This window comes from Crotalus tigris, unplaced genomic scaffold (assembly GCF_016545835.1).
Source record: "Crotalus tigris isolate CLP2741 ecotype Arizona unplaced genomic scaffold, ASM1654583v1 scf7180000017857.1083437, whole genome shotgun sequence".
NCBI classification, from domain to species: Eukaryota; Metazoa; Chordata; class Lepidosauria; order Squamata; family Viperidae; genus Crotalus; species Crotalus tigris.
In genome coordinates, this window is record NW_024096679.1 from 887230 (window position 1) to 899241 (window position 12012).

General features: G+C 44.3%; 1 protein-coding gene across 1 annotated transcript in view; it reads right to left on the minus strand.

Annotated features, from left to right (window-relative positions):
* Nucleotides 1-446: 446 nt before the first annotated feature.
* LOC120308057 (catenin alpha-2) overlaps nucleotides 447-12012 on the minus strand; it is a 175381-nt gene continuing 163815 nt past the window's right edge. The window contains exon 10 of the mRNA XM_039343534.1: nucleotides 447-570. Coding sequence (XP_039199468.1) covers nucleotides 460-570 — 111 coding nt within the window. The 3' untranslated portion in view covers nucleotides 447-459. The remainder of the gene's footprint in view (nucleotides 571-12012) is intronic.

Sequence of the window (12012 nt, forward strand, 5' to 3'; positions counted from 1 at the left end):
CCTCCTCCTCCTCCTCCTCCTCCTCTCTGCAACCACCCTTCCTTCCAGCACTGATGATGTTCCCTAATTTGGTAATGAAACGTCTCCAAGAAAACCACCAACCTCAGAGAGGATCAAGGACCCCATATATAAAACTACCAGAGGCAGGATGGCATCTGAAAGTCAAGGTCAAAGAATTGTAAAGTAAAATTAAGCAGAATGTGATCTGGCCCACCAATTTTTCCTAATGTTTGGAAAACATTATGCATGCATCTGAAAAAGCAGCCCTGTGAAGGCATTAAATCGGAGGTTGGTTTTAAACGGGGCCTTTTTGCTTCTCGTGTGCATCTCTATCTGAAAGGAGATATTTCGACCTCTTCTTTAAGACGTTTCTGCAGGAAGGAAAACACACACACACACACACACACAAATAAATGGTTTTTATTGTTCAAACAGAAGCTCGAGCCCTCATCTCAGCGATCACCGAAAGGATAAGTTTGAAGCAGGCATCGTTCCCTCTCGCTTACAATTCTCCGAGCGCTCAATTACCGAACAACACAAACAACACTTCCTTCCTGGTTTCTTGCAGACCTGCTAAAAAAATAACCCTTGTTATTTAGGAGTCATAGGAAAGGGCCTAGCAAGTAAACATTGCTCATGGAGATTTAAACCTTGGGAAATGTTGAACGGTTTACGGGAGCCATCTCGTTATCGTCGCCTGGCACTTGATCTGCTGTTTGCTGGCAAATTTTAAGGGCTTGAGGCAACATCAGATCTCCATGTTTGTATAGAACAGGATCACCTAGGCCTCTTGCTCCAACTTCAGGGGGAGAAAAAAAGAGAGAAGCAGCAGCAGAAGGCAAATTGGCTAAATGGAGGCATTTAGGTATTTAAAAATATGCTTAATTTCCAAAACCCAAGGAAGACACGTTATGATTCTCCCAAGCAACTGTCTTCATTGTTCCCCACCTATAGACAGAATCTTCCCAAACTAAAGCAAGCTATTGCATCCATAAAGCATATACTCTGGGAATTATTAGGGAGGAGCGGTGCTCACCCTCTTTCTCCCCACACAAACTCTCTGAACTGTCTCTTGCTCCTCTAGAATGCAGCCCCTCCCTCCTGGGAATCCAGGCTACATTCCGTCACACTGAGAGACCTATTTTTCTAGATAGGACTATTACATCACAGCTGCAGAAATTTGTCTGGCCACCAGATGGCAGCAGAGATAATGTCCTGTATTGCTTTGGGGCCATTTAAGTGGCTCACCAGCCACTTAATAACCAGCCCTGAGGTTATTGGGTAATGAAACATCTGTAAGTAACATCTGGGTGACTTTGGGCCAATCACCAGGAGACAGTGAGTTCTAGTCCCTCCTTAGGCAGGAAAGCCAGTGGGGTGACTTTCGGCCAATCACCAAGAAACGGTGAGTTCTAGTCCCATCTTAGTCATGAAAGCTGGCTGGGTGACTTTGGGCCAATCACCAATTGAGGGTTTTCACAGCAGAAGGTTTGAGTTTGATCATCTGATTGACTTCCCTGTTTAACTGGTTATTTGGCCTAGATAATTAATGCCCACCAGCCAAAGTAGATCTTCACTAAGCTCCAGACGTCCTCAAGGAGTTGAAATGAGCAAAAAACGTTTTTGGGTTGTTTGCAATATTCGTTAATTACGAAAAAAAAATGCCTTATGGAATAAGAAAGTTTCGTCCATTTACTGTTTTCTCTTTCAAAGGCTGAGATGGGGGTCCTTTGTGAGGACAGCACGTGTTGTCGTGCAACCGGGAGTGGAGTGGAGCTGCTCCTCTTTTGTTCTACAAACCTTTGGAGGTTTTTTTTTTTTTACCTCTTTGTAGAAAAAAAAAGTGTCGCTGAATCAACAAGAAAAAGCACTTTATTTTAGATGCCCCTGGACACTTACCATGTTTTTGCCATGACATTTTAAAGACAACAGTACCTCCCTTTGCAAAAAAAACACCTTCGCTGCTTAATCCGTGGGGAAGTAATTAAATTTAATAGGAGGCTTATCTTCCAAACAAAAAACATCTCTCTTTCTTTTAAATCCAAGAGACAAAGATGAAAAAGCCAGGGCAATAACTTCTTACTCCACTTCAGACACGCCATGCAGTCTCCAAAGCATTCACACCTCGTATGAACTACTTTCTGTGCAAGGATTCATTCCGTGGCCTCAATTTTCTAATTATTTCCAGCGACGCTTCGAAAGTTCCAATATCTCAGGGGCTGCCCCAAAGAAGAGGGAGTCAAGCTATTCTCCAAGGCACCTGAAGGCAGGACGAGAAGCAATGGAGGGAAACTAATCAAGGAGAGAAGCAACCTAGAACTAAGGAGAAACTTCCTGACAGAACAACTAACCAGTGGAACAACCTGCCTCCAGAAGCGGTGAATGCTCAAACACTGGAAGTTTTTAAGAAGAGACTGGACAGCCATTTGTCTGAAATGGTATAGGGTTTCCTGCCTGAGCAGGGGGTTGGACTAGATGACCTCCAAGGTCCCTTCCAACTTTATTATTATTATAGTTAACAAAAGGAAGAACAGAGTAGTAAAAGCAATGATATTTGCATAACACCCCCGCCAAAAGAAGAAAAAAAGAAAGCTAGAACATAGCACCTAGTGAGTGCTCAATTTTCTTCAGTTCTTTTGCCCTGTCTGAGCTACTCTATAGAAACAGGAAGCAAACCCCACTCTTACCAGCCTGAAGATATTACCTAGCTGGGTAATAAAACGTCAGTAAGTAAGCAGCCAAGGATTCTACAATTCAACCTGAGATGCAGTTATTCTCTTCCATTGAAGGTAGGTTGATCTTAACAGAATAAGAGAATAATAGTGTTGGAAGGGGCCTTGGAGGTCTTCTAGCCCACCCCTCCTGCTCCAGCAGGAGACCCTATATCATTTCAGACAAATGGTTGTCCAATCTCTTCTTGAAAATCTCCAGTGATGGACCACCCGCAATTTTGGAAGGCAAGCCATTTCACTGATTAATCATTCTCATTGTCAGAAAATTTCTCCTTCATGTCTGTTCTCCTGTTGTCTTTTTGTTCTATCTAGCTTAGGTTTCTCACGGTGGTGCAGCAGTTAAAGTACAGTATTGCAGGCTGACTCTGCCCACTGCCAGCGGTTCGATCCTGACCAGCTCAAGATTGACTCAGCCTTCTATCCATCCAAGGTTGGTAACATGAGGACCCAGATTATTGGGGGCACTCTGTAAACTGCTTAGAAAGGGCTGTAAAACACTATGAAACAGTATATAAGTCTAAGTGCTATCTCTGTTTCATTCCATTCCATTGCCACGGTGGCACAGTGGTTCGAATGCAGCATGGCAGGCTGACTCTGCCCACTGCCAGGAGTTCGATCCTGACTGGCTCCAGGTTGACTCAGCCTTCCATTCTTCCGAGGTCAGTCAAATGAGGACCCAGATTGTTGGGGGGCAAATATTCTGAATCTGTAAACCACTTAGAGAGAGCTGTAAAACACTAGAAGTGATATATAAGTCTAAGTGCTATTGCCATTGCTAAATCCTGGCAAAGATTTTTTATACGCATTAAGGTAGTCCTCAAGTTACAACAGTTCATTTGGTGATCATTCTAAGTTACAATGGCACTGAAAAAATAGTGACGTATGACCACTTTTCACACTTGACAGTTGTAGCATCCACATGGTCATGTGATCAAAATTCGGATATTTGACAACTGGTGTGTATTTATGACGATTGCGGTGTCCCCAGTGGTGGGATTCAACCAGTTTGCACCGGTTTGGCAGAACCAGTAGCTAAATTTTACTGCGTTTGGAGAAGCAGCTGAATGCACACTGCTTCCGGAAGTCCATTCTAGGCCTTGGAGGCCTGGAGGAGGCCTCCCAGGCCTAGAACAGTCTGCTGGAAGTGCATGGATGCCACTTCCAGACGTCTGTTCTAGGCCTCAGAGGCCTGGAGGAGGCCTCCCAGGCCTAGAACAGCTTGCTGGAAGTGCATGGATGCCACTTCCGGAAGTCTGTTCTAGGCCTCAGAGGCCTGGAGGAGGCCTCCCAGGCCTAGAACAGCCCACTGGAAATGCATGGATGCCACTTGAAAGTCTGTTCTAGGCCCCAGAGGCCTGGAGGAGGCCTCCCAGGCCTAGAACAGCCCGCTGGAAGTGCATGGATGCCATTTCTGAAAGTCTGTTCTAGGCCTTGGTGGCCGGGAGGCCTCCCAGGCCTAGAATGGCCTGCCGGAAGTACGTGGATGCCACTTCCGGCAGTCCATTCTAGGCCTCGGAGGCCCAGGCCTGCATCCAATAAGAGAACCAATTGTTCAGGTATTTGAATCCCACCACTGGGTGTCCCGGGATCAAGCAAAGTCAATGGGGGAGCCAGATTCACTTTGTGACAAGAAAGGTCGTAAAATGGGGACAAACCTCACTTAACCACTGTCTCGCTTAGCAACAGGAATTTTGGGCTCAAGGGTGCTCGTAATCCGAGGACTACCTGTATATTGAGTCCCATCGGCATACTTTTTCCTCAGGTGCAACTTCAAAGAACGCACCGAGTGAAAGATTCCTGTTTTCCCCCTAACTCCTTTATCCGTCACTCCTTCTTGAAGACCATTTTTTTTTTCTAGTCTGCTGACACTTTTATTCACATGAGCCCTGCAGTTGTTTCAAACGTGACAGTTGAAGGGTTAGGAAGCATCTGTAAAAGAAAAGGAGAAAAAAATAAAAACAAAGAGAGGGCAAAGACTGAGGTGGATCTCTCCGAGAGAAGAAGAGGGGAAAAAAAGAAAAGAAATCCATCGCAGAAAATAATTAATGGAAAATGCAGCAGTGAGGGGGGTGTCTGCTTAGACCATTAATTTTGTCATCTTGGCAAAGGAGCCCTGAGGTGTGAGCATCTGATAATTGTTTCCTTTATTGCTGGCCTCCGAGGCCACATTCATCCGTGAGGATCAAGATTGTTATTTCATCAGTTTCATTATTTGGCATGTCATCAAATGGTGGTGGGGAGGGGGAGGGAAAGGCGGCGGAGGGGGGGAGAGAGGGGGGGCAAAATAAAGGAGTTGCTGAAAATACATCTTTGGCTTCACCCGGGGAAGCATCGATAAATATCTGCGGTTCGATGTTGGAGGTAAACAGAAGCAGATTCTGAAAATAAAATTCTGGGACTTTAGAAAGATGGAGGCGGTAGGTATGATTCTTCTGGAACAATCTGGCCTTGATGTCCATAATGAATGTAACGTTAAACAGGGGTGAGTCCACTCTGGTTAAAATTTTCACTTATTTTTAAAGCATTTGTTTTCCTTCCTTCCTTCCTTCCTTCCTTCCTTCCTTCTTTCCTTCCTTCCTTCCTTCCTTCCTTCCTTCCTTCCTTTCTCTCTCTCTCTCTCTCTCTCTCTCTCTCTCTCTCTCTCTCTCTCTCTCTCTCTCTCTCTCTCTCTCTCCCTTCCTTCCTTCCTTCCTTCCTTCCTTTAGATGTTGTGGGTGCCCCACCATTGGAAGCTTTTAAGAAGAAAATTGGAAAGCCAGTTGTCTGAAAAAGTATAGGTTCTCCTGCTTGAGTAGAGAGTTGGATTGGAAGACCTCCAAGGTCCCTTCCAATGCTGTTATTCTATGTTCTATTTTCCTCCCTTCCTCTCTTTCTTTCCTCTCCCTCTTCCTTCCTTTCTTCCTTCCTTCCCCCTTCCTTCCTTCCCTCCCTTCCTCCCTCCCTCCCTCCATTCCTTTCCCCTTCCTTCCTCCCTCCCTCCATTCCGTCCTTCCTTTCCCTTTCCTTCCTTCCTCCCCTCCCTCCCTCCCTCCGTTCCTTCCTTCCTTCCTCCCTCCCTCTCTCCATTCCGTCCTTCCTTTCCCCTTCCTTCCTTCCCTCCCTCCCTCCCTCTCTCTATTCCTTCCTTCCTTCCCTCCCTCCCTCCCTTCCCAGTGATTAGAATGCAGAATTGCAGGCAAACTCTGCCCACTGCCAGCAGTTCGATCCTGACTGACTCAAGGTTGACTCAACCTTCCATCCTTCCAAGATCAATAAAATGAGGACCCAGATTGTTGAGGGCAATAGGCTGACTCTGTAAACTGTTTAGAGAGGGCTGTAAAGCACCATAAAGTACTATTGCTATTGCCCTTCCTTCCTTCCTTCCTTCCTTCCTTCCTTCCTTCCTTCCTCCCTCCCTCCCTCCCACCCTTCCTTTTGACAAGCCACCAATTACATCCCAGCTCCTCAAACAGAGAGGGCTAAGGGCAAGACGAATATCGCTCATCACCTTCTTCTGTTTCCAGACACCAGTTCACCCCAGACAATAAACTTCACAGAGCATAAATATTGCCAGCAGATGAAAACTGGGACAAAACTGATCTTGGGGTTGGATGATGATGGCAGGGCAAAGCAAATGCATAAATAAGTTTTAAAGCACAGCATCAAAAGAATCCTGCCAATCAGGATTCCGCTGAAGCTGAAAATACTGCTTTTCCTGTTTCCAAACTGTTCCACTCCCACTGAGAAGTCCTACTGGCAATTTCCAACTGTTCTCTTCCTTCTATTTGCACGCTGCAAACTTCTAAGGAACAGTGCCCTGACATGGAAGGACAGCCTAACTTAACTGACAGCATCTCTGGCTGGGGAATTCTGGGAGTTGAGGTCCACATGCTTAAAGTTGCCAAGCCTGGACACGCCTGCTGTTGGGGCTTTGTGCAACATTTTGAGTGTTTACTTTTTTAAAGAGTTCATTGGATTTGGCTGTCTAGTGAATTCAAATACATCATTGTTATCATCGTCTTCCTACCCAGTTCATTAAAAAAAACAAAGAAGAACCTTTAACCTTTTCCTAGAATAGTAACAAAAAAAGAAACATGGATCAATGAATCAGAATAGAACTGGAAGGGGTCTTGGAGGTCTTCTAGTCCAACCCCTTGCTCACACAGGAGACCCTATATCATTTCAAACTGTCTGTTTGACTGGACTGGCTGTCCAGTCTCATCTTAAACACCTCCAGTGATGGAGCACCCACAATTCTGGAGGCAAGCTGTTCCACTGGTTAATTGTTCTCACTGTTTCTTCTTAATTCCAGGTTGCTTCTCTCCCTGATTAGTTTCCATCCGTTGTTTCTTGTCCTGCCTTCAGGTGCTTTGGAAAATAAATTGACCCCCTCTTCTTTGTGGTAGCCCCTCAAATACTGGAATACTCCTATCATGTCACCCTTAGTCCTTTTCTCCAGACTGGCCCAGCCCAAATCCTGTAATGGTTCTTCATATGTTTTTGACTCTGACCTCTCTAGTCTTTAATTACAATTTTTCAATATCTTTTCCTGGATTATTCTTTGTATGTATTACTGTTTTATAATAGAGTTTGGTCTAGACCAGTGGTTCTCAACCTTTTTAATGCCGCAACCCTCCCTACTGGTCGTAAGTCGAGGACTACTCAACTGGTCGTAAGTCGAGGACTACTCAACTGGTGCAGCACCGTTTGCAGAATGGGACTTTTGGTGGGCTCAGCGGGGCAGAGACAGCCTGGACAATTCCTATTGGCTTTTGAAAGCCAATAGAATTAGACTCTATTCAAGAGAGTCTATTCTATTGGCTTTCAAAAGCCAATAGAATAAAAGGGAGTAGCACAGCTAAGGAAAAGGGAGGGAAAAATAACGGACTGCGTTATTTGGCGACCCCCGTGAAATGGTCGTTCGACCCCAAATGGGGTCCCAATCCACAGGTTGAGAACCACTGTTCTAGACTCTAGTGCAGTGATGGTGAAACTTTTACAGACCCAGTGCCCAAATTGCAATCCAAAACCCATTTATTTATCACCGGGTGCTGGGTGGGCGGGGCCACAGTGGTCATGGCAGACTGGGTGGGCGGGGCCAGGGCAGTGGGGGCCAGTCCCTCGCCATCTCCAGGGCACGGCACGCGTGCCCACAGAGAGGGCTCTGAGTGCCGCCTCTGGCACGCGTGCCATCGGTTCGCCACCACTGCTCTAGTGGATAAGGTGCCAGGTTAGAAAGCAGGAGTCTGGGAGTTCTAGTCCTGCCTTAGGCATGAAAGCCAGCCGGGTGAATTTGGGCCAGTCATCAGGAGATGGTGAGTTCTAGTTCTGCCTTAGGTATGAAAACCATCTGGGTGACTTTAGGTCAACCCCCAGGAGACAGTGAATTCTAGTCCCATGTGAGACATGAAGCCAGCTGGGTGACTTTGGGCCACTTACTAGAAGATGGTGACTTCTAGTCATGCCTTAGACACAAAACCTGACTGGCCAGTCATACTTTCTGTCCAACCTACCTCACAGGGTTGTTGTGCTGGGGAAAATAGGAGGAGGAGAGAGTATTAGGTAAGTTTAGAATAGAATAGAATAGAATAGAATAGAATAGAATAGAATAAGAATGGAACATGGAATAGAATAGAACAGAATTACAGAATAGAATAGAATAGAATAGAATAGAATAGAATAGAATAGAATAGAATAGAATAGAATGGAATGGAATAGAATAGAATTACAGAATAGGAAAGAATAAGAATGGAACATGGAATAGAATAGAATAGAACAGAATTACAGAATAGAATAGAATAGAATAGAATAGAATAGAATAGAATAGAATAGAATAGAATAGAATAGAATAGAATAGCAGAGCTGGAAGGGACCTTGGAGGTCTTCTAGTCCAGCCATCTACTCAAGCAGAACCTATACCATCTCAAACAGGTGAATGTCCAGTCTCCTCTTCAAAATCTCCAGTGATGGAGCGTCCACAATTTCTGGTGGCAAGCTGTTCCACCGGTTGATTGTCCTCACTGTCAGGAAGTTTCTCCTTAGTTCTAGCTTGCTTCTCTCCTTGATTAGTTTCCATCCATTGTTTCTCGTCCTTCCCTCTGGTGCTCTGGTGAACAACGTGACCCCCTCTTCTTTGTGGCAGCCCCTCAGACACTGGAACATTGCTATCATGTCTCCCCTATTTCTTCTTTTCTTTAGACTAGCCAAACCGAAGTCCTGCAGCCATTCTTCGTATGTTTTATTCTCCAGGCCTTGGATCATCTTAGTTGCTCTTCTCTGACCTAAACTCAAGATGTTCACCATCTTGAGTTACTTATAAAAAATAATAAGGATGGGATACAAACGAATATACAAAGAAATAATAAGCCCCAAATCACCTTTTTCTTGAGATGGCTGCCTATATAAATTTGACGACTAATGCATGACTGGCTGATTGATTGATTGATTGAATAAATGAATAAAACAGGTGAGGCAGGAACCAAATCACTGAAAGGGAACTGATTCTTGGTTACTTCACTTACCCAGGCAATTGCGATGTAATTATATACACTATCATACAATATAGAATATGTACACTATTACATAAGAATTATATCCTATTAAATAAGCCATCTTATGGTGAACATATCCCAAGACTTAAAAATGTGCTAAAAAAAGCTTCTTTCTTCGAAAAGACAGCCAAAAAAAGGAATATTTTTTTTTCCAGCAAAAGCTCTGAACTTTTTCATTTGCCAAGATCAAAGTTGCTCAAAACTGCCGGTGAAGTCTGAGATCAGGAGAAAATAAAAAACAGCACTTGAATATCTGCATTTGGAGCTTGCATTTGTCTACAAAGAGATCGCCGTTTGAAACACCATAAAAAAGGGATCAGGAATCTAAGAGAAATATTCCATATTTTGGTTTTCATGGCTAGGGTATTTACAAACCAGAGACCCCCGACAGCGTTTTGATGTAGCTGTTGGATTATAAATCAGGAATATAGGAGGCAGCTCATCAGAGTCCTGATGTTGGTTTGGGAATTAATGGCTTTATAAAAATATAGAAAAATCAAGGCATAGCTGAGATCCTGCTCATTTCAATTGGGAGGATTTGGAAAGGAAAAAAAAAAAGGATTTAGGGATATCTTAAGAAACTGTTTCTTATTTTTGTATAATTATACAGTAACATTCCCTCCTTACACGCACCCGGATGGTCTGCTATTAAAAGCATTTTATCCACTCCTGAAAAGAATTATATACTCTTAAAGCGCAGCTTGTGATAAGAAAAAGCACATTTCCTTGATGAAATGAAGAATTTACCACGCCTGATTGTTTGCTGCCTTTTGCTTTCAAAGTTGCTGAATTACTTGACTTACTGTCGCTTCTGAAAGGAATCATTTATTCAGAGATCTTGATTTTGTTTACTCCTAGCCAAGGTGGGGGGGGGGAAATCTTGGAAATAAAGAATTATATTAAGTTCTGAATGCTTAGGCGAGGTGACATAAAGCGGTGGATCAGGAATTAACGATGTGTTAGAATAATGTTTTCTATGGTTTCCAGGTCTGGGGGCAAATATGATGGACAAGTCAAACAGTTCTTACATTTTGATGCAAAAGTATGTTAAGTTCCAAAAACGATGCAAACCAATTTAATTGTGTGACTCTAAAGAACATTATTTTCATTGCACAGATATTTTGAGAGCCAGTTTGGTGTAATGGTTAAGGTGATGGCCTATAAACCAGGATATGGTGAGTTATAGTCTCAACCTAGCCATGAAATCTGGCTGGGTGAATTTGGGCCAATCACCAGGAGACAGTGAGTTCTAGTCCTGCCTTAGCCATGAAAGCTGGTTGGGTGATTTTGGGCCAATCACCAGGTGATGGAGAGTTCTAGTCCTGCCTTAGGCATGAAAGCCAGCTGGGTGACTTTGGGCCAATCACCAGGAGATGGTGAGTTCTAGTCCTGCCTTAGGCATGAAAGCCAGCTGGGTGACTTTGGGCCAATCACCAGGAGATGGTGAGTTCTAGTCCTGCCTTAACCATGAAAGCCAGCTGGGCGACTTTGCACCAATCACCAGGTGATGGAGAGTTCTAGTCCCTGCTTAAGGATGAAATCTGGCTGGGTGACTTTGGGGCAATCATCAGGAGACAGTGAGTTCTAGCTAGGTGACTTTGAGCCAGGCCCTCTCTTTCAGCCCGGTCCACTTCACATGGTTGTTGTGGTGTGAAAAAAGGGGGAGGAAGTAGTATTAGGTATATTTGCTATTGTGAGTTACTTAACAAGTAATGAAGGCAGAATAAAAATAAAACAACTAAAAGGGGGAAAAGTAGAGTGATGGACACTACTCAGGAAATACAGTGGATGACCCGACTAACTTTTGATTTCACACAATGTACTAAAGCCCACCATAGTTGTGTTTTCTACAAAATGCTGAAACTCAAGCCACCCAACCCCACTTTAGCCACCCTTCCGACTTTGCTTGTCGGAAGCCGGGTAGGAAGGTTTGTTGTTGTTAGTTGCGAAGTCGTGTCTGACCCATCGCGACCCCATGGACCACATTCCTCCAGGCCTTCCTGTCCTCTACCATCTTCTGGAGTCCATTGAAGCTCACACCTACTGCTTCAGTGACTCCATCCAGCCACCTCATTCTCTGTCATCCCATTCTTCTCTTGCCCTCCATCTTTCCCAGCATCAGGCTCTTCTCCAGTGAGTCCTTCCTTCTCATTAGGTGGCCAAAGTACTTGAGTTTCAACTTCAGGATCCGGCCTTCTAAAGAGCAGTCGGGGTTGATCTCCTCTAGGACTGATCGGTTGGATCGCCTTGCAGTCCAAGGGACTTGCGGGAAAGTTACAAATGGCAATTTGTTATTAAGTGAATCTGGTGTCTCCATTGACTTGACTCGTCAGACAGCCAAGGGGAACACGTGACGCTGGGGCACCGTCACCGTGATAAATACATGCCAGTTGCCACGCACCCACATCTTTATCATGAGACCCTGGGAATGCTGCCACCATTATTAAGTGTGAAAACTGCTTATAAGTCACTTTTCTTTTTCAATACCTTTGTAACTTTCAAACAGTCACTAAATGAATGTTTGCAAGTCCAAGACTTCCTGTACAAAACTGGAGAAGACTGGAAGTTGCGATTGAAATTCAGCTGGATGTCTGCAAAAAAAAAAAAAAAAAAAAAAAAAACCAACCGCTCTTGTCAATAAGTGTTCCAACCCAAGTTTGTTTTGCAGGCTGGAGTCAGGGAGGATAAGAGAGTCAATGTTTACGTTGAACAAATGAGCCATGCAGAGAACACCAAGGTTAAATAAGTTT